Source organism: Hylobates moloch, unplaced genomic scaffold (assembly GCF_009828535.3).
Source record: "Hylobates moloch isolate HMO894 unplaced genomic scaffold, HMol_V3 SCAFFOLD_2, whole genome shotgun sequence".
In the NCBI taxonomy this organism is placed as follows: Eukaryota; Metazoa; Chordata; class Mammalia; order Primates; family Hylobatidae; genus Hylobates; species Hylobates moloch.
In genome coordinates, this window is record NW_026652277.1 from 106,941,852 (window position 1) to 106,963,523 (window position 21,672).

A 21,672-nucleotide genomic window follows, 5' to 3' on the forward strand; every position below is an offset into this window, starting at 1 on the left:
CATCTAAGTGGGGAATGAATCACCTTTTTCCTGAAAATGCTATGAGAAATGGATTGTTTCATGCAAGATCCACCTACATAGACGTGTTGAATGCAGTTATGGAAGGCCCCACAGCTTAGCAGGTATGGAGTACGGGAAAGTCCTTCCTACCACAGCAGGGTTGATGTGAGAGCTGAATTAGGAATCACACATCTGGCGTTTAGCATGATGCTGAGCGGAGGATGCACTCTATACTTGCCATTTACCTCATATGGTCACTTTAATGGCTGTTCTCTTATCTTCTGTGACAACTGGATCTGATGATCCAGTTATAAACGCTGTTCTTGTGCCACTCCCCCAAATTCCAGTGTAATAGTTTGGGGAACCAACCATTGAGAACACAGCCCTTATTCAGGTTGGGTCTGCTACCATGTTATGTTTTAAGCATTCAAAAATATAAGAATCTATAATAGTCTTTCCATAATAAGTAACATAATTCTCTGAACATGTTTCTCTCTACCCTCCTCAATCACTGTGGTTAAGACAGCCAAGGATGGCTGTCTACCTGGTGTTTGTGGCCACCAAGCCTCCTGCCTACACCTTGTCACATCTGTTCAGTCTTTACCCTTCTTGAGTTTATGGTTATTATTTCTCCCAGCCCCACCCTCCTCCCGTTGAGAAACTCCCTCCTCCCAGCTTCTACCACACTCCTCCTCCCACCTAAATATATACTCCCGAGCTCTTGTCCACAGACCTGCTGTCTGCTGCTGCTTCTCCTTCGGTTTTGTCCATTTTCATAGCTTCATTCAGCATATCTAGGATATGGTTCCAAATCTTTATCTCCCTCTCAGGCTCACACCAACATTTGCTACTTTTTATTTGACATTTCTAGTTCCTTGTGAAACTCAAACTCCTCATCCTCCACGCATGCCAGCTCTTTCTCCTGGCTTTCCAGTCTCTGTGAACATTAACACATAGACCGTGGCCCTCACACATTACTGAATTTAGCATGAACTTTCTCCACTATTTTTAATGTTATTTTCCTTCTTCACTGGTTTCCTCAAACTAAGCAGCCTTTCATTTTTCAAATTCATGGCCTCCCTTTAACCGATGTTTGCAAAAAAGTGGAACCAAATAAAAGTGTTTTTGAAGAGTTCTAGCTTTCTCAACTTAAACATCACAGAGCTCTGATCGCCTTCAACATACATGGCCCAGCCCAGACCAGTCAAATTCATTCCCCAGGTTTATTCTAAGTGGAATAAACATAGAAAGACCCTTGACACTGGGTGATTGAACTAGAAAGCTGTGGGCGTAAGACCGTCAAGGCCACTCCACCCACCCACCCACACCAGGTGGAAGAAACTTGTCTGCAGTGGGTGAGAATGAAGACAGAGTGTTGGATGGAGATATGAACCTGAAGGGACATGCTGAAACCCAGTTCCAGACCCTTAAGTCCCCAGAGCTTCCCTGCTCCCTTCAAATCCCCTTTCATTCTATGAGCCCCTGTAGTATCCTTCCAATATATCTTCTTTTCATTTGTATCATTTTTAGCTGAATTTCTGTCACTGGCAACCAAAATGGTTAAAAAATACACCAGTTTATATTCTGATGGCAAATTAATTGATTGTCCAAAAGATTATAACTTCCCTGCTCAAAGCCCTTTTTGCTCCAACTTACTTTTCCTATCTTATGTCTTGTACATTCCGTAGAGTGTCTATTCACTGACTCCCGAACATACCTGAGCTTTCCTTCTGCCACGTTATCATCCCTTCCTTCCCTTTTCTAGTGCTCAAAGCTGTGTTTATTCATCACTCAATATTTATCAGAAAACACTCCTCAAATTCTGTGATCATTCCCTCCTTTGAGCCACACCCATTAGAGTGTAAGCCTCTTAATGACTGAAGAGTGTTCCCCATTCATTTCTTTACCCGTCACCACCATCCCTCACCTCAGCACAAGACCTTGAGGACAAGTGCTAAATAAATGTTGGCTCCTTGGTGTCAATGAAGTATGTCCAATCACCAGTTTTTGTATAAAACCCATTTCTTTTATTGTAACATTAACATTTTTTCACAGTTTCATATTGGTGAAATCAGGATTCATATTATTGGTGAAATCAGGATTCATATTATAATCATTAGCATTCCAGAATTTGATTATTAGTATTTTTTTCTCAGTACATAATATATGGGTGCATCTTACATTTCACCATGTCTTAGATTCGGTGAAGTAAAGTATCATTCACGCATTCCTGATAACAATTGTGTTTGCTTCTCTGTCTTCCTGCCTCCAGGGTGAATCATCCCACGTTCTCACTATTTCCTTAGTTCCTGTTTTCTACTCCTACCGATGTTGTCTCCACTTGACCTCTTTACATTTCCTACTTTTCTCAAGTAGTGTCAGACTATTATACTGTAATAAGGCAATGCTAAATACAATGGTGTCATTGTATCATGGCCCTGCATGATAAAACACTGTTTATGATTCTAAATATGTCTGCTATGGAATTAACTCCAGTTTAACATAGAAGCTAGCAAAAATAATATTTGTTTTAATTTGTGAACAGGCAACTATGTTATATGAGCCATAATTCATGAAAACAATGCAGTCAGAAGCGGAGAAGTGTTGGAATTAAATAAGACTTACAAGCAAAGCAATATGATATATTTAATGACAATAAAATTATCATTCTTTGAGCAGCACTGTGGCCTGGGAGAGTCTCTAGAGATAAAAGGTTTCTGGCTGGGTGTGGTGGCTCATGCCTGTAATCCCAGCACTCTGGGAGGCTGAGGCAGGCAGATAACCTGAGGTCGGGCGTTCAAGACCAGACTGACTAACATGGAGAAAGCCCATCTCTACTAAAAAATACAAGAATTAGCCAGGCGTGGTGGCGCATGCCTGTAATCCTAGCTACTCGGGGGCTGAGGCAGGAGAATCGCTTGAACCCGGGAGGCAGAGGTTGTGGTGAGCCGAGATCAAGCCATTGCACTCCAGCCTGAGCAACAAGAGTGAAACTCTGTCTCAGAAAAAAAAAAAAAAAAAAAAAAGGTTTCTAAACAAGTCCAGATGCCCTGTACCACCCAATTACCCATATTTATGCATTTTTGCTCTTCACTGGTCTATGAGACTGGGAAATCTAGTAGTCTTGGGTCCAGCAACTCCATAGTGGCGAAGCTGTCCTCATAAGCACCGGCATGGTGGGGACCTGCCTTGATCCCTAGTGTTGTGGAAAAAGCTAGTCTCTCACCTCCTCTTCTCACAGCCTAGGATCCTGCCAAAATGAATGACTTGCCCACAAACCCTGTTCTCTGCAATGGCAAACCTTCCCGTTCTCCCTGTGCGTCTGCTCAAGCTGGTCTCTTGGCTGGTAGAGCTTCTTGGTCTTTAGGTCTGCCCAGCCCAGTGCAGCAGCTACTAACAACTGTGCTTACTGAGCCCACTTGAGTGTGGACGGTGTAACCAAGGAACTGAGTTTTCAATTTTATTTAACTTCAACTAATTTACATAATAATTATTATTATTTTAGAGATAGGGTCTCGCTCTGTCACTCAGGCTGGACTGCAGTGGCTTGATCACAGCTCACGGCAGCCTGGAACTCCTGGGCTCAAGCGATCCTCCTGCCTCAAGCCTCCTGAGTAGCTAAGAACCTCAGGCACACACCACCACACCTGGCTAATATTTTTAATTTTAACTAATTTAAATTTAAATAGGCATGTGGCTAGTGGCTACTATATGAGACAGCCCAGATCTAGGATGTATTCTGCCCCATTTCTTCTTCTTAAAACCCTGACCTTCAAGGGGCATCTCAGGGCTGCTTTCTCCATGAGGTCCGTCTCCCTGGTGGGACTGTTTTTCCTCCCTTGGAATTCCCATCTCACACTGAAATGTTACTGAGGCACTAAACACTCTTAATCTTGTATTATAGATATTCGTGTGGTATTTCCTGTGCTAGTTCCTTCTCTGAGAGCTTTGACTACTCTTATTCTTAATTTGGACCCCAATCTACCTAGTGCAGAGATACTTTAAAATGTTTATTGCCTGAATATATAATAGTAACACTGCAATTAACATTAACAATAGGGAATTGACAAGAGTTGCTGTGTAGTAAAGGACTAACCTTTACTAGGAGGCAACCTCTATGCCCTTGGAATGTCCCATGAGATAGAAGGGTCTTTGTCTACTGGGGCCTTGGGCTACACCAGATAGTCTATGCCAACAATGTGATTTACGATAGGTGCCCTGGACCTCAAGGTACCAGCTTAACCTCTGGAGGGGAAAAAGACTAAAGCCAGCCATGTGGGCAATCAGCCATAAATCCATGACTGACCCCAATAAAAAAAACTGTACACCGTGGTGAGCTTGGGTGAGTTTCTCTGGCTGGCAATACTCCATGCACATTGCTGAATGTCATTGCTGGGCAAAATTAGTGCTACCTTTGTAACTTCACTGGAGGAGGACAGTTGAAAGTTCTGGACCTGGCCTCTCCCGGACCCTGCCTTATATGCCTAAGAGTAAAAGCAACAGCAAACAGAATGGGTCTGTGGGGTAAGCGGGGTTGAAGGAGGGGAAAGAGCAGAAGTACATCATGCCATATGTAGAGTGAGCACAGCTTAGAGAAGATCTCTAAGGAAAGAGACTATTTTTTCATTTCCACAGTACCTGGCACAGAGTGGGACCTCAATATTTAATGAATGGTTGAATGGATGGATAAATGAATGATCTCCTCTAATATTGCAAAATCCTGTGGGTTGCCATACTCCCACAGGCCAAATCATTTCCTGTCTGGGATCTGAGCTCTTTTCCCTTCTAGGTAGGCACTTAATCCAGTTCTATGGGTTTATAGGGTGTTTTTTGTTCTTAATTTCCTATCTTCTAACCAGAATGCCCCTAAGCTTGCACTTCAGTTTTTCCTTTTCCCTCCACAGCTGACTCCTAGGCAATCTGAGGGTCTAAGAATGTCTAGGAGGCATTTGAGTCCTTGTTTATAGGAGGGGAGTTCTTGTGAACTAGTTCATACACAAGAACAGAAGGTCCCAGGGAGACGTGAAGTGAGATGCGAGACATAGCATGAACGTGGAGCAGCCCCACAAGATCTGGGGTCAGGGCAGCTGGAGGGCTCCTGGGCTTCTCTGAGAGATGAGTGCTGCTCAGGGTGGTCCAGTAGCTGCTGCATTGTCTGGTAAGGGGTGTGTGTGGTCAACAAGTCTGTCTGTCAATGACTGGCCAGGCCCCCTCGACGTCTATGCCCTCTTCTAGGAACAGCCTTGGAGCCCCTAGGAAAACACTGACCAATAAATTAAGTTGAAAAATATGTAGGAGGCAGGGAATATCAACCTAGAGTATTTGTCAATGGCATGGGTATTCTGGAAGATACGAAAACCCGTCTGGCCCTTCAGAAGCCCCTTCTTTCTGGCAGCATTGGCTTCACCACTCAGGCCCAGGTGGACCACTATTTTGTCTTGCCTTTCTTCTTCCGTCAGGATATGGCTTCTGGGGTACCCAGCCAGGCTGTTGGCCTCAGACTCACTGTAGCTTCCATCCAGCATCATGGTTTTTGAATGAAGCATTCCACACATGCACGGGAACTATGGGCAGCAAGCACAAAGAACATCATTAAGCCTTGTGAGGTGGGCAGAGGAGGGGGCCTAGCCCAAGAGCAAAGCCACATTGCTACTCAGAACCACAGAAAGATAGAACTAGAAAGATCTCCAGAGGTTACTTAGTCCAACGATCCTCTACCCTGGCTGCGTATTAGAATCATCCGCACAGCTCTTTAAACTGGCCATGCCCGGGCTGCCCTTTAGAGCAATTAATTTAAAATTCCCAGGTGATTCTACTGTGTAGCCAGAATTGAGAATCACTGATCTAGTCCAAATCCCTCAATTGTAGAGGCAAAAACTTAAGACCCAGAGAGCTATACGATTCTGAGATCACACAGCTGGTGTCAGAGCAGGAATCTAAATCCACATAGTCTGATTCCAGCTGCAGGACTCCACCTTTCTGCGCATGAATCAAAAGATGATTAGGAGCCAGGCGCAGCGGCTCATGCCTATAATCTCATTGCTTTGGGAGGTCAAGGCAGGAGGGTCGCTTGAGGCTGGGATTTCAAGACCAGCCTGGGCAACATAGTGAGACTCCTTCTCTAAAACAATTGTTTTTAATTAGCCAGGCATGGTGGCATGCACCTGTAGTCCTAGCTACTCAGGAGGCTGAGGCAGGAGGATCACTTGAGCTCAAGAGGTCAAGGCTGCAGTGAGCAGTGATCAGGCCACTGCATTCCAGCCTGGGTGACAGAGCAAAACCCTGTCTCTTTTTTTTAAAAAAAAAAAAAAAAAAAAGAAAAAGATGATGAGGTAGAGAGTGTCCTTATCTTAAAAAGTTACATTTAAGAGTCAAGGGTCATGGTATCTGCAATGTATTTTTAGAAAGTTCAACTGCACCAACAGATACATGCTTATATGGAGAAAGTGTATTATGCATGATGTATATATGCATATGTATCTGTTGGTGCAGTTTTTGCCACACAAAAATGGCAAAATGTTAGCAATGTTGGATCTAGGTGCTAGGTACCTGAATGTACATGACCCTATTCTTTTAATGGTTTCTGCAAGTATGAAAATGTTTATAAGACATTCTAAGTGGGAGGAAAGGAAATGGTTTCGCTTGACTTCTCCCCATAGTTTAGTCAGTAGAGAGTGGGCTTCCACTGGTGCCTGGATGCTTGGTGTTGACTGAGAGCAGGAGGCCCACTTGACACAGCCAATTGGCGTTGATTTGAATATGTTTCTGACCTGGCTCTCAGCCCTTCAGGGCCTCTGTTTTTCCATCTAGGAAAGTGAAATAATGAAGTTTCACAACCTGCCTCTTATTGTTATGGATCTTGAAACTCTCAGATGAGTATCATAAAGCTTTAGAATGCAAAAATAGATGAATGATTTTATGCAGAATTAGAATTACTTGAAGTATTCTTATTCTTGAAGAAATCGTTTGTGGTTTGGGGGGCTATTATTTTCATCAGGCATGACTGTTTCATTATTAGTTTCTGTGTCTTTTTTCCATCAGTAACAATTCTTTTTTTTTTTTTTTTTTTTTTTTTTTTGAGATGGAGTCTCACTCCATCCCCCAGTCTGGAGTGCAGTGGCTCGATCTCGGCTCACTGCAACTTCCGCCTCCAAGGTTCAAGCGATTCTCCTGCCTCAGCCTCCTGAGTAGCTGGTATTACAGGTGCCCACCACCATGCCCAGCTAATTTTTGTATTTTTAGTAGAGACAGGGTTTCACCATGTTAGCCAGGCTGGTCTCGAACTCCTGACCTCAAATGATCTGCCCGCCTTGGCCTCCTGAAGTGCTGGGATTACAGGCATTAGCCACCGCACCCAGCCAACAATTTTTGAATAATTATCGTAGACTCATAGCTATAAGAGAATTGAGGATAAAAGGTAAGAGGTCATCTCTCTCTCTCTCTTTTTCGTTTTTTTGTTTTGTTTTGTTTTTAGACACGGTCCTGCTTTATTATTACCCAGGCTGGAGTGCAGTGATGCCATCTTGGCTCACTGCAGCCTCCACCTCTTGGGCTCAAGGGATCCTCCCACCTCAACCTCCCGAGTAGCTGGGATTACAGGCACACACCACCACACCCAGCTCATTTTTGTATTTTTTGTAAGATGGGGTTTTGCCAAGTTGCCCAGGCTGGTCTCAAATTCCTGGGTTCAAGGGATCCACCTGCCTTGGCCTCCCAAAGTGCTGGGATTACAGGCATGCACCACCATGCCCAGCCCTATTTAACTCTTTGCATTTAGATATAATCACATCCAAACTGATAAAATTGTGTGATATTATCATTGGGGGGTTATTTATTTATTTAAGGCACAGTTCTTCTTCTCCTTGCTCTAAACTGCAAATCTTTCTGCTAAAATGAAAATAGACTTTTCTCCAAAGATTTTGAGTTCAAATTAGGAAATACCAAAAATCAGGATAAAACCCCTGTTTTCCAGATTGGCTTGCTTCTAAGAAAGAGGAAGTGGCTCTTGGCATGTCAGACAAGGTCTGGCTAATCAGCCAAAGTACTGGAGCAGCTGAGGGGAGGTAAGCCCTGGGCTCCCACGTGCTCCCGCATGCCCTCGCCCGCACTTGTCTGCCATTCAAACCAGGGGTGGGCCTATCAGGTCCCAGGCAGCTTTTCCCTTTACAGAGTGGAAATCACACTTCAGTGAGCATCAGAATCACCTGGGATCTTGCTTAAAATCTTGATTGCAGGGTGCCATCCTCAAAGATTCTGAATCAGTAGACCTAGGGTGTGGTCTAGGGAATCTATTTTTTGAGACCCTGTCTCAAACCCGGGAATCTATTTTTAACAGACTCAGGAGGTGATTCCAGGGAAGGTACTCCATGGCATCCACTTAGGAACCTCAGCTCTATTGGGAAACATTTCAATACTATGAATATTAGTTTCCCTGTGAGGCAGCAGATGGTGCCTTCTCACCTCTGTCTGCTCTCCAGCAACTATGCTTCTTGGTCTTAAATCCTACCTTTGACAACAGCAGAGTATGAGCTCTCACCTCCCAGATGTCTGTTCTCACACAGACAGAGGGGGAGACTTAGGGGCCTGAGGCCCTCTCCATAGATGATTTCCTTGTCTCTTTAAACAAAGTCATACAATTGCTGGCAAAGATCCGACCTGATATGGAAACAGGGCAAGTTGTGCCGGTGGACAGTTAGTTTGTGAGCCCCTGTTTGTCAGATGAAGGCTTTGCTATTTTTTTCAACTGCTCTATACAGGAAATTCTAATGATTTAGAAATCAAAAGTGTTTAAATATGGTCCAAAGTCCTGTGATAATGATCAGTGTACAAATTACCGAAGTTTAAACAAGTCAATTTTCTGAAGTAAAAAATGTTTGACTAGAACTTTAAAAATAAGCAACCTAGTATAATATATTTGGAGATGTAAACTAAAAATAAAGTTCTAAGCCCCGAAACTGACTGAACTGACCGAGCTCTTGGTCAAGGGGACCCCAGAGAAACCTTAAAAACTGAGTTCCCAGTCATGACGGGACAAGAGGCCGAACACCTTGTTATTCCTCCTCCCTTTTGGGGTTTAGACACAACTGACCAGCATTAATGCTGAAATAGAGATTGTAAGACAGAACAGATTCTTCATGGCCATAAGATACCAAATTACAAACGGTACCTAAGGCCATTCTAGGGCCAGGGTGAAGTCACACACCCCTGCGCTTAAAGAATACACTGTGTGCTAACTGCCACAAGGTTTTTCTTTTTCTCTTTGAGCTAAACAAGCACTGGCCTTGAGATAAACAATGTTAAAACAATTCAGGGCTGGTGTGGTGGTTCACGCCTGTAATCCCAGCACTTTGGGAGGCCAAGGTGGGCAGATGGCTTTGACTCCAGAAGTTTGAAACCAGTCTCGGCAACATGGCAAAATCCCATCTCTTTTAAAAATATAAAAACTAGCTGGGCGTGGTGGCGCATGCCTAAGGTCCCAGCTACTTGGGAGGCTGAAGTGGGAGGGCAGCATGAGCCCAGGAGATGGAGTGCGGTTAGCAACCACTGCACTCCAGCCTGGGTGATAGAGCCAGACCCTGTCTCAAAAAAAAAAAAAAAAAAAATTTGCAGCTCACCGGCCATCAGACACTGACTAACCAACCCCTGGCCCCTGTTCCACCAGCCTAACTACAGCTTTGATTGGACAAGAGAGTGATTTTAATAACCTTCTCTTGATAAGACCATCAGTCATGGACCAGTCCTGGTCAGTTTACAGAGGCTGTTCACTTGAGTGCCTTTGTGTCCCTTTTGCATATAGGGTCTAATTGTAATACATTAAAATGTTAAGTCTCCACCCCAGGGTGAACATGGGTTGTATGTTACATGCACATTTGTTCCATAGGCATGTGTCAGGACTACCTTCATAAATATTCATAAATCTTCCTATAGCCTGTTGAATATGTATATTTAGCCATATTCAGCATAAAGCCCCTACTCCAACACCTCCTCCTTCAAAGTGCCTGTTTCCAGGTCTTTACAGGAGGCTGCACTCCCCAGCCTGCAGGATGGCCACCTTGCAGACTGGAATCCTTTATAAGAAATAAAGTCTCCTTTTTCAAATTTATAAATTTCTGATTTCTTTAAAGTTAACAGAGATAATGTGGAAATACTTGACAGGTATAATGCAGGTGTTGAAAGACAATTTTTGAAAAGGCAACATATTCTCTTTTCCTAAAATTTAAAGGTCTCATTGACCAAAATGTTGTTACATGGCAAAAATAAATTATTTTAATTTTAAAAGCTCCCTTATGCTAAAAGGCTAATGGCCACTTGGTTGTGCATAAATATGAGATTTTCATGTCCCTTTATCTCCACAGCTTTTAGATGAACACCCATTTTGATTAGTGCAATGATTGGCAATGATCAGGTAGCAAGTCAGCGTTATTTATTTAGTATTAGGTTGGTGCAAAAGTAATTGCAGTTTATATCATTACTTTTGCACAGACCTAACACTAAAATGAATAAGAGTCTGACTATGAATGGAAAAGACTGTGCCAAAGGTTCATGAGCATGGCTTTTTAAAATCTCCCAGTTGTATTCTGTCTCGTAGTTTGCAGTTGACCTTTGAACAACACGGGATTGAACTGTGCAGATCCACTTCCACCTCTGCCACCCTGGAGACACTAAGACCAAACCTTCTCTTTCGTCCTCCTCCTCAGCCTAGACAGAGTGAAGGTGACCAGGATGAAGTCCTTTATGATGATCCACTTCCATTTCATGAATTGTAAAGATATTTTCTCTTCCTTATGATTTTCATAAAATTTTCTCTCTAGCTTACTTTATTGTAAGAATACAGTTTATAATACATATACAAAATATGTGTTAATCGACTGTGTATCTTATCAGTAAGGCTTCCAGTCAACATGAAGCCATTAGTAGTTAAGTTTTGGAGGAGTCAAAAGTTATATTTGGATTTTCTACTGCACAAGGAGTCAGCCCCCCAAACCCTGCCTTGTTCAACGATCAACTGTAGTATAATATAGTACAGTACAGTACCTTATAGATAGTACAGTATTTTTATTTTATTTTATTTTATTTTTGATACAGGGTCTTGCTCTGTTGCCCAGGCTGGAGTACAGTGGTGTGATCTCAGCTCACTGCAACCTCTGCCTCCCGGGTTCAAGCGATTCTCCTGCCTCAGCCTCCCGAGTAGCTGGGATTACAGGCGTGCACCACCATGCTTGCCTAATTTTTGTATTTTTAGTAGAGACGGGGTTTCACCATGTTGGCTAGGCTGGTCTTGAACTCCTGACCTCAGGTGATCCGCCCACCTTGGCCTCCCAAAGTGCTGGGATTGTAGGCGTGAGCCACCGCGCCCAGCCGATAGTATAGTATTTCCAATTTCCTTCTGCATCTACACATAAAAGTTTTTTTTTAAAGAAATATATATAAGATATTTAGCTTTAGTCCTTACTGTGGCTGAATTTTCACTGGGCACTGATAAATAAAGGCACTTTTTGTTCTAGAACTCTCCCTTCTCTGGTATAAGACAGGGAGGCATTGTCCCTAGACATGTTCAGTAATAATAGTGAGAGTTTGTTTGTCTAGATCCTGATATATGTGAAAGATCAAAACAACTTTCACATACATTATCTCATGTGACTCCTACAGCAGAGGTGAGGGTTCTGTAATCTCCCTTTTACAGATGAGAAAACTGAGGCTCAGCACAGGTGGCAAAGTTGAGTCTAAGACCCAAGTCTTCCAGTTCCTAGTCTTTGTCCAAAGACCTTCTGCTTTCTGGAATCCTTTGGGGTAGAAGCCAGAACCTATTCTAAAACAAGATCCTCCTCCTTTTGCACAAACATCTCCTTTTTCTACATGCAGCCCCTGCCTCTGCCCCCACCCCGCCCAGAAGACCTTCAATTTTCACCCAGTAGCATGGACTTAGACAAGGGCCGAAGAAGCTCTCTCACCTTCTCCCGCAGCTTCCGTTCCTTGCGCTCCTGCACGGTGGTCAGGTAGTTGACAGCCGCGTACTCCAGCACCGAGAGGAACACGAACACGAAGCTGACCCAGAGGTAGATGTCCACGGCCTTGACGTAGGAGACGCGCGGCATGGAGGCATTCACGCCCGTGATGATGGTGGTCATGGTCAGCACCGTCGTGATACCTGCAACACCCGGCCTTAGTTGGGCTGCTGACAGCGGTCTAGAACTGCCCCCACATCTCACTAAGTCACGATTTTACACTCTCTATCTCTTAAACCACATGAGAAAGTCCCAGGTGTGTTTCCACCTCAGAGAGGGGCAAGGATCTGCCCCACCAGCAGCCAGGCCTATTCTCCCCAGAACCAACCCGCTTGCTTGTCTCATTTTCCTTCATGCACCTGAAAGACTGGGTTTCTGTGATGTGGCTGACAAGGAGAGGACCTATTCTCATGTGGAATTAAAGACAGCGACTAAAGGACACCTCTGAAGGAACGTTCCCAAACTTCAAGGAATAGGCACATTCTCTCTCATCTAAAGTCCTTGAAGAACTGTGGAAATTCCCAGAGGCCCATCATGCGGGATTCTGCTTCACTTTGTCTTGCTGCTTAAACCCTCACCTTTCTCAAAGGCCAACCTAATGTCTAAATTTACAATGACATGTTGTAAACTTACACTCTGGAATTCAGGGTCTGTAAAAGGCTAAACCACAGCTCCAGGGAACGTGGTCCTCCTTTTCCCAGAAATCTCATATTCTGTGCCCTACCTCCAAGCCCCCAGTCTGTCTAAACAAGGCCAGCAAATGAAGTTTTTCTATTTACAGAAGGAATTGTTGGCATTTGCAGAATCATCTTGTTTATCTAAACACTGAGCTCTGATACTGCCAGTTGTCGAAGTCTATACCCCAAATCTTTCTGAAGTGATACAATCACAGTTGATGTTGTTTTAGCTCCCTCTGGCTCTCATAATGTGAAGGAAACTGAGGCCAGCATCTAGATGGTAAAGGCAAGAAACATGAGAAGTTGCTCCTTCCGACTCTAACAGCTCATCAGTTAAGAACTCTAAATAACGATTTTTACTTTTTGTGAACATAGTGATAAGTTGAAAAAAATAACCACCCTACCACACCTTATGAAATGCTTTTACCCAGTGAAACTCTGGCGGGCACAGCTCTGTGGTCGATCCAGAAGGACACCCAGGACAGCATGACCATCAGAGTGGCGGGGAAATATGTTTGGAGCAAGAAGAAGAAGATGTGGCGACGCAACGTGAAGTTAATGTACAGACGGTTGTACCAGCCTGGGGGACGCAGGAAGAAGCCAATGAGGTTCCATCTGAGAGGTGAAAGCAAACTGTGTCCCTGGGAACCCGTCTTTCACTGACATGGCTCTCATCAGCAACAGAAAGTTGAAATTAATGACCAATTGGCTTAATATAGTACCTTTCTTTTCCAAAATCTAAGCCCTTTCTCCTATATGTAAATATCTTGCCAATATCTAGTACATTTACTATCCCAGTTGGTATTACCTAACTTCTCTTCACAGTATTTTGGGAAAGGGCAGAACTAAACAGAAGGGAAGTTTTAGTCGTTTGGGTTTTTGTTTGTTTTTGAGATAGGGTCTTGCCCTGTAGCCCAGGCTGGAGTACAGTGGCACACTCACAGCTCACTGCAGCCTCAACCTCACAAGCTCAAGCGATCCTCCCACCTCAGCTTTCTGAGTAGCAGGAACTACAGGTGCGTGCCACCATGCCCAGCTAATTTTTTTCTTACTATTATTTTGTAGAGACAGGGGTTTCGCCATGTTGCCTAGGCTATAGTTGTTTGTTCTGTATTTGTAATTTGCAAATTACAACCATATTTCTTGAGTGACTTGCTGCTCAAGAGCATGAGTTTGGAATAGTTCCATTTTGTTGAGGCCAGTACCACTGGGGCAGGAGCTGGGAGAGCTAGGCTCTGGTCACTGTCACCTTTATTGTGAAATTGTCACCTTTATTGTGAGACCCTAACCCTTTATCATGCAAACTCCACATCCGTCACAAAAAGAAATAGGCTGTTTACATGATTCTAAAGTCTGACATTTGGGACATGAGGAAATGAGACACTTAGAGGCTTTTCCAAAGCCTTAGCTAGAATCAGTTGAGCTTGGTTCAACCCAGGCCTCCAATGCCCAGGCTAGTGTACAGTTCACTGGCACTAAGTATGTTATTCACAATATGGTACAACCATCCCCACTATTCATTGCCAGAACTTGTTCATCATCCCACACAGAAACTCTGCACCCATTACACAATAACTCTCCATTCCCCCTCCCATGAGTTCCTGGGAACCTTTATTCTATTTCTCTCTCTTTGTTTTTTTGAATAGAGACAGGGTCTTGCTCTATTGCCCAGGCTGGAGTGCAATGGCACAATCATAGCTCACTGCAGCCTCAAACTCCTGGGCTCAAGCAATCCTCCCTCCTTAGCCTCCTGAGTAGCTAGGACCAGGGGTATGTTTCACCATGCCTGGCTAATTTCTTTTTTTTTTTTTTTTTGAAACGAAGTATCACTCTGTCCCCCAGGCTGGAATGCAGTGGCGCGATCTCAACTCACTGCAACCCTCGCCTCCTGGGTTCAAGCAATTCTCCTGTCTCGGCCTCCCGAGTAGCTGGGATTACAGGCGCATGCCACCATGCTTGGCTAATTTTTATATTTTTAGTAAAGATGGGGTTTTGCCATGTTGGCCAGGCTGGTCTCGAACTCCTGGTAGGTAGAAGCCAGAACCTATTCTAGGCTACATTATTTTAATAATCAAAATTTAGGCTGAGCATGATGGCTCACGCCTGTAGTCCCAGCACTTTGGGAGGCCGAGGTAGGAGGATTGCTTAAGTCCAGGAGTTCAAGACCAGCTTGGGCAACATAGTAAGACCTCATCTCTACAAAAAAATTTAAAAAATTAGCTGGACATGGTGGCAGTGCCTGTAGTCCCAGCTACTCAGGAGGCTGATGTGGGAGGATTACCTGAGCCTGGGAGGTTGAGGCTGCAGTGAACCATGATTTCGCCACTGCACTCCAGCTTGAGAGACAGAGTGAGACCTTGTCTCAAAACAAAAAACAAAACACATACAAAACATATTTTCCTTGGGGTTAAGGCTGAAGAAGAATTCAAATGTGCTTTCTTGCACATTTGAATCAGATTGTGGCAAACGATAGCTACCAGTGCTGCTGTAGAAGGCCAGTCTGGAAGTTGTGTGAAATTTCTGAATCAGAAACTGAGACAAGGAGATCTTCTCATCTGTTTTTAGGGATTCATCCCCATTCTTCCAGTACAGCATCAGATCTTCATCTGTATAGGCATCTTTGGGAAGAGGAAAACAAGTTAATTTGACTCATTCACTTCTGATGCAGGGTGAAGTAACAGGGAAATCCTATGCCAGTCCAGAAGTAAATAGGTCTTAATGCTGGCAGGCAGTGCTCAGTCTCATGATTACTAAAATGGCACAAAGATCAGAGAGGAAAGAAGGCAAAGGAATTAGGAATGCTGATACTTACAGCTCTCCAGCTCCAAAGAACAGGTCTGGGAGTCCAGGGGAAAGTGGCTGAAGTCCATGTTGCACATGGCAGTGACCGTAATCCTAGACAACCCAGAGTTACATATTGGCTTGTGCAGTGAGTTATTGGCTCCTACATCTGCCCAGAGCAAGAAGGCACCGCACACAACTGAGCAGCTGCCTCCTCATGTCTGCTGCAGAAGTTTGGAAACATAGTTATCTGAGTTATAGAACCTTAACTTCCAGAGTTTTGTCTTCTGTAGTGGAGTATTAGTGCTCTGCCAGATCCCATTACCGGGCTGGTGCTCCCCTTCCCCAGCCACTGGTTGTGCTGGCTGCTAATGGCTCTCTCCTGTGCTTCTCTCTGGGCTTTGCCCTCAGCCAGCAGGGCCACCTCCTCCAGAGATGCCTGGGAGGCCCCCTCATCAACTTCCACCGAAGGCCAGAAGTGTCTAGTGTCAGCATTGCATTCTGGTGAACTGTACAAGCAGACCATGGGGATGTGGGACAATGAGCTTCATCAGTGACAAGTGAGAAAAAAGCATTTTTTTTTAAGATGTGGAACATGACTTCTTACATGACTCCCCATACTGCAGAAGCCAATCTGCAATAGCACTCAAAACACAGTAGCTATTTTTTTTTGGGGGGGGACTTTTTTTTTAATCTATTTTTTTAAAAGCCATTTTTTAAATCTTTATTATCAATCAACTAGAATCACATGCTCTTAGGGAACAGAAGGTACAGTATGTGGAAGGTCATTGTCTCATTCAGGCCAAAGTAGTCTTCTCACCCAAGCTTAAGACCCCCAGTGATGGGGAAGTTGTCCCCTGCTGGGGTGGCCACGTCATGTTTAGATAGTTCTGACTGGCATCAGAAGGCTCCTCCCATCCAGGAACCCACGGACCCAACCACAGTGACAGTCTTCAGGGCCAAAGGGCCTGACCACACATACTGGAATGGCACTGGACAGAGGAACAACGGCCCCCGGACAGCTACCTCATGCTGTACAGCACGTGTCCATCTGGGAACACCCTCAGCATGATGTTGTCACTGGTGGTGTCATGAGTGAACGATCTTTTGGAGTGAACAAAGAAGACATCAGGGACCCAGATCTTCTTCACCAGCCGGCCATCGAAGGTCATGCTCTTGTTGCTGGCGCTGGAGAAAGCTAGCCTCTCATCCTTCCAGTAATGCCGCAGGTACAGGGTCATAGTGAAGTCCTGTGGGAGCCGGGGTGAGACCAGACAAAAATGGCTTAGAAAGTTTTCTTCCTTACAATCATCCCATCATCCACTACTGTGGTGGACATGTCAGGCTCAGCATCCAGATTCAGAGGTAACAGTTCTGCAGCCCTGTGGCAGGATGGCACTGTGCAGTTGGAAAGAGAATGCCTCATTTTTATGCATCATGCGCTTGGAGCCCAGGAGACTGAGCGACCAGCCCCTCAGGCTTTACAAATGAAAACTGCAGCTGTGATGCTCGCAGCCTGGCCTGGTGGCCAGTGGGGAAGGATTTCTCCAAAGCTCTGCTCTCTCTCACTTAGACCTCTGCACACATGGTTCCTTACCCATTGGCTCACCATTCCATTTCAGCTTAGTGGCCACTTCCAGAAACCTGGATAGTTGAATGTCCCTCTTAGGAGGATTCTTGCCATTAGGCTTATAAGATCCTTGAAGGAAAAATTGTGTCTTGCCCACCATTGCATCCCCATTCATCACAGAATTTAGTGCCTGGCAAAGCACATAGTAGATGCTCGATAAATATTTGCTGGTTGAAAGATTGGGGAGATAAATGGATGAGGGGATGGGCAGCTGCGTACCTACTATAACTTCTGCCTGAAATCTTATCTTGTTCAAAAGTGTCTCCTTGCCTGCATGGTTGATTCCTTAAGAGTTTGGTCCTTCCCCATAGCCAGAGCTGACACAGGTGCAAATGGAAAAATAACTGCCCAAAAGATCCTTTCTGGGTGGAGGAAGGCTGGAAAGAGTGCATGGTTGTGGTGGGCCCAGAGGGAGCCCTAGGAAGAGAGGAAAGAATGAGCGAGCACTGGGATAGTGCATGCATGAGAGTCTGTCCCTAGACTGATCCTGGCTCCCAGTGCATCAGCAGCTGCCAGGAACTCCCCTTCCACACACAAGGAGAGCAGCCAATACACGAGTAGGAAGAGACCAGCCAAATGCCCCTTCTGGCTATTTCCCTTCTAGGTCACAGAGCTGAAGAGCAGGCTCTGAGGGCCATCGCCCAGGGAAAGTGCAGATTCACAAACAACCAGCTGTGTATGGCTACCTTGGATGTTACCTACCTACTGCTGGAGTCCACCTGCCTTCCCACAGGTTGGTGGTTGCTCTGTGAGAGGCAGGTCATTCTAGATACCTCTTCCTGCCATCCTGAGCCACACGGGACAAAAGTCTTCGCACTCAGCACAGACATCTGGGTTGATTACAGTCTAGGGCAGCCAGGCTGTTCTAGACACAGCTGGTTCTGGAACTGGGCTCAGCTGTTGGATATCCAAAGGGGCTGGCAATGTACAATCTAGCATCTTGGAAACTGTCATACCTGCACCTTTCACACCTGGGCCCCATATTTTACCAGGTGCTGGAGCTATGGCGGGTGCACAGCCTCAGTATCAATCATATCAGTCTGCCATGCTGGGTCGATTAGGAGCAAGGGGCGTTCCCACTCTTCAAGGGCAGATGACAGCATTGCAAGTGGGATGCAGTGCTGGCAAGTGGAGCCTCCCCGACTTTTATTTATTCCACACATTTTCAGGTCCCCTGGGGGGCCACACTGGACTAGACTTGGAGATATTGGGGTAAAGAAAAACATGAGTCCCTGCATTCATGGAGCTTATCGTCAAGCATGGAAGACAACTAATGTATAAGAAAACTCCCCAAATAAATATATAGCACAATTATAAATGATGATGTAGGCTATGAAGAAAAATCAGAAATTCTTTAGATCAGGAGGTCAGGGAAGCCTCTTTGATGAAGTCTCATTTTAGCTAAGTCCTGAAGGATAAGAAGGAGATAGCTGTGGGGAGGGCCAGAGCTGAAGCATGCTCAAGATCCCTGAGGCAGAAGAAAGAGGAAGTTTGCAGACTGAAAGAGAGGCATACAGAAGAAGGAAGAGAGGAGGCTGGGGCCCTGGGGTGGGGGGTGCACCCCTCCACTGTGAGCCCTGCAGGACACCCAGGCCTGTGGTGGTAGAATTGGGGTAGACATGGAGTGGGGGGCACTGCCACAGAGTGAGTAGGGGAACTGCACTTGCAGCAGGAACTGAACATCAGAAAGCTGCAAAATTTCAGCCTGAAAGTGTCCACCTCCCGCACCCCACCAGGTGTGGTTCGCCTGATCACCTGCATTATTTGTGGAGTGTGTTGAAAATGCAAAGTCTCACTCCCAGAGATTCTGAATAAGGAAGTGTGAAATGGGGCCCAGGAACCCACATTTAACCAACTCCTCAGGTTATTTTTACCCACGCAGCAAGAATGCCCGCTCTAGATTTTACTGCTCCACGGCCGACTTCCAAGCACCCATTTTATCACCTCCAGCTCCTGCTCTGCCCACACGGGCACAGCCTGCACCACCGAGGCCCACCACACTACAGGCTCTCATGCTGTCTCACTGGAGGCCGCTGCATACCATGTCCACCTCAGAGATGCTGTCCAGGCTCTCCACCTGCACGTCCACGCCCACTGGGATGGCAGGGCCTGCAGAAGAGCAGAGACAGCTGGTTAAGGCACCTTCCTCTCTACCTCTGGGCTGGGAACAGCCCCAGTTGGCTTCCCCCGGGGGAGCCAGGACTGGAGCAGGGTAGGGCAGAGGTTTAGAATTCTATGAGGGTTTCTTGCTAGTTCCTGACCAGTTGGGTGTCTGTGCTCTCTCCACAACGTCAGGGACTGTGCCTGCCTTACGTGCCATCCCTGGGCCAGGCTGAATGTGTAATCCATGCTTATTGGATGAATCAATGAGCTGATCACTACTTTTTACATCCCAGGGCTGTCTCTGTAGGGTAGAGGTGATAATGTTGCTCTAGTGCCTGACTGGAGACCCTGGTCATTGGGCCTTCTGTGACGTCTGAAAAACAGAATGAGGCCTAAGAGCATCCATCTCTGGGCTGGGCACCTGCATGCCCTGGTCTGGATTCATTCGGTCATTCAGCCTCTATCTACAGAGCCCCTGACATATAGCTGGGGGCCAGCCCTCTAGAGGCCTTCAACCCAGGGTGAGACAAGATCTTCTCTGTGCAATGTCACATCACAGCAATGGACAATGAAACCTTGTCAGCCATGTCAGATTAGAAGTATGAGAAAACCCAGCATGGAAACTAGCACTGAACTTCGTCTGCCCTACGGCAAGATTTCTAAAACCGAGTTTGTCTGTGGGGTCCTGTCCTTTTCCTTCAGCTGGCTGATGGTTATGTGGATAAGTTCACTTTAGGAGAATGTAGTGAGCGGTACACTTATAATGGGTGCACTTTTCTGTGTGTACGTTATGCTTTAGTAAAGTGTTTTTTGGATTTTAATATTTTTTTAAACTTAGAAAGGGAAAAACCAACAACCTGCATCTATCAGGCGTGTTAATGAATGCCATTACACTGGAAGTCGGGTGCAGCTGGGCTGGGCCTCAGCAGGAGAGGGCATTGTCCAGAGGCCAGCCTAGCTGCACGTGGGTCCTCTGAGCCCTGACCAGGGAGCACAGGATCAAGATATTCTGACCCACTGTGGTCTAAGTGGGGGGACTTGGTGAGTCTGAGTCCTGAGGAATGAGCAGAACTGGAAGGGGCTGAGACTTTGGCCATGGGCAGGGAAGGAGGACCAGAGATTCCCACACTGCGTCCGTAGGAACTAGAAAGCCCAGTCCTCAGCTCCAGCCCAAATGCAGGGTAGAGGTCCTCTTGGAAGTAGTCCAGGGCAGGCGATGGCCTCGCTGATTCTCCCCCGGCTCCCCATAGGCTTGCAAACACTTGAAATCCCACCGTTAAAGATTTCCTGTTTTGGCTGAGCCTGATAGAATGGAAATAGTTTATTCATTACTGGTGAGGTTGAGTGACTATTTTCTGTGTTCTTAAACGTGAAAGAAAATAAGTACAATGCTTTAATTTTTCCCTCTCAGATAAATCCGGGTATAAGTTGATCGTTCTATTTTTCTCTGTTCCTCAGATGATAGCTAAGATCAGGGCCCATGAGAAATCTTTGCTCTGACAGTCGTCCGTATTCTCTTTTTTTTTTTTTTTTGGGACAGAGTCTCGCTCTGTTGCCCAGGCTGGAGTGCAGTGGCACGATCTCGGCTCACTGCAACCTCTGCCCCCCAGGTTCAAGCAATTCTCCTACCTCAGCCTCCTGAGTGGCTGGAATTACAGGCGCCTGCCACCACACCTGGCTGATTTTTTGTATTTTTAGTAGAGGCCAGGGTTTCACCATGTTGGCCAGGCTGGTCTCGAACTCCTGACCACAAGTGATCCACCTGCCTCGGCCTCCCAAAGTGCTGAGATTACAGGCATGAGCCACGGCACCGGCCTGCATTCTCTTTTTATTCCAGGCTCTGGAAGTGCTTTGAGGGTGCCAGAAACGGGATGGTCCCTGTGGGAGGAGGCCCCTCCTCAGGGCTTACCAATTAGCCTATCTTTCTCCCCTGAGGGCCTTGCAACCCGAGGGAGGGTGTGTGGGCAGCCTGGCCAGAGCTGTCTCCTACTACCCAGATGCCACTCCCTGCTAGAGGCTTCCAGCACCATTCATTCCCTCACCCTGGGGACCCTTCATTAGTCTGTGTTCAAATGGCCCAGAGTGGCGCTTTAAATTCCGGGGTAGCACAGCCTCCTGTGGAAGACGTACTGTACTCTCCCCGTTCCCCATCTCTCCTGTACCTACTTTCTCTAAAGTGCCAGGTGACCTGCTGGATACAGCAGTCCCAAGAGCTGCAGGGAAGAAACAATACAGCAATGGCCCTCTTGGATTCATGTTCCAGTGGCCTGGTTTTCAGATAACGTGCACAGTGTTTGGCCAGGAGCTAGTTTTGGCTCAGGCATTTTCCAGATAAAATGTCAGTTGGCTTGGTGTTAGTTACTGTGTCTGTCTGTTCTCAGGGCCTGGCTTGCTCTTCAGAGCTCCAGTGCTCTTTTAAGGAGAAATTTGATAAAAACTGCAAGGGAGGCATCAGTGCTCTGGAGGTATTGCCCAT

At 45.8% G+C, this 21,672-nt stretch overlaps 1 protein-coding gene across 1 annotated transcript in view; it reads right to left on the reverse strand.

Moving 5' to 3' along the window:
* Window positions 1-2,004: 2,004 nt before the first annotated feature.
* Window positions 2,005-21,672, reverse strand: part of GABRR2 (gamma-aminobutyric acid type A receptor subunit rho2) — a 65,835-nt gene continuing 46,167 nt past the window's right edge. The window contains exons 3-9 of the mRNA XM_032155230.2: window positions 19,135-19,202; window positions 16,490-16,713; window positions 15,495-15,577; window positions 15,160-15,300; window positions 13,110-13,262; window positions 11,952-12,148; window positions 2,005-5,564 (exon numbers count right to left, since the gene is read on the reverse strand). Coding sequence (XP_032011121.1) covers window positions 5,253-5,564; window positions 11,952-12,148; window positions 13,110-13,262; window positions 15,160-15,300; window positions 15,495-15,577; window positions 16,490-16,713; window positions 19,135-19,202 — 1,178 coding nt within the window. The 3' untranslated portion in view covers window positions 2,005-5,252. The remainder of the gene's footprint in view (window positions 5,565-11,951; window positions 12,149-13,109; window positions 13,263-15,159; window positions 15,301-15,494; window positions 15,578-16,489; window positions 16,714-19,134; window positions 19,203-21,672) is intronic.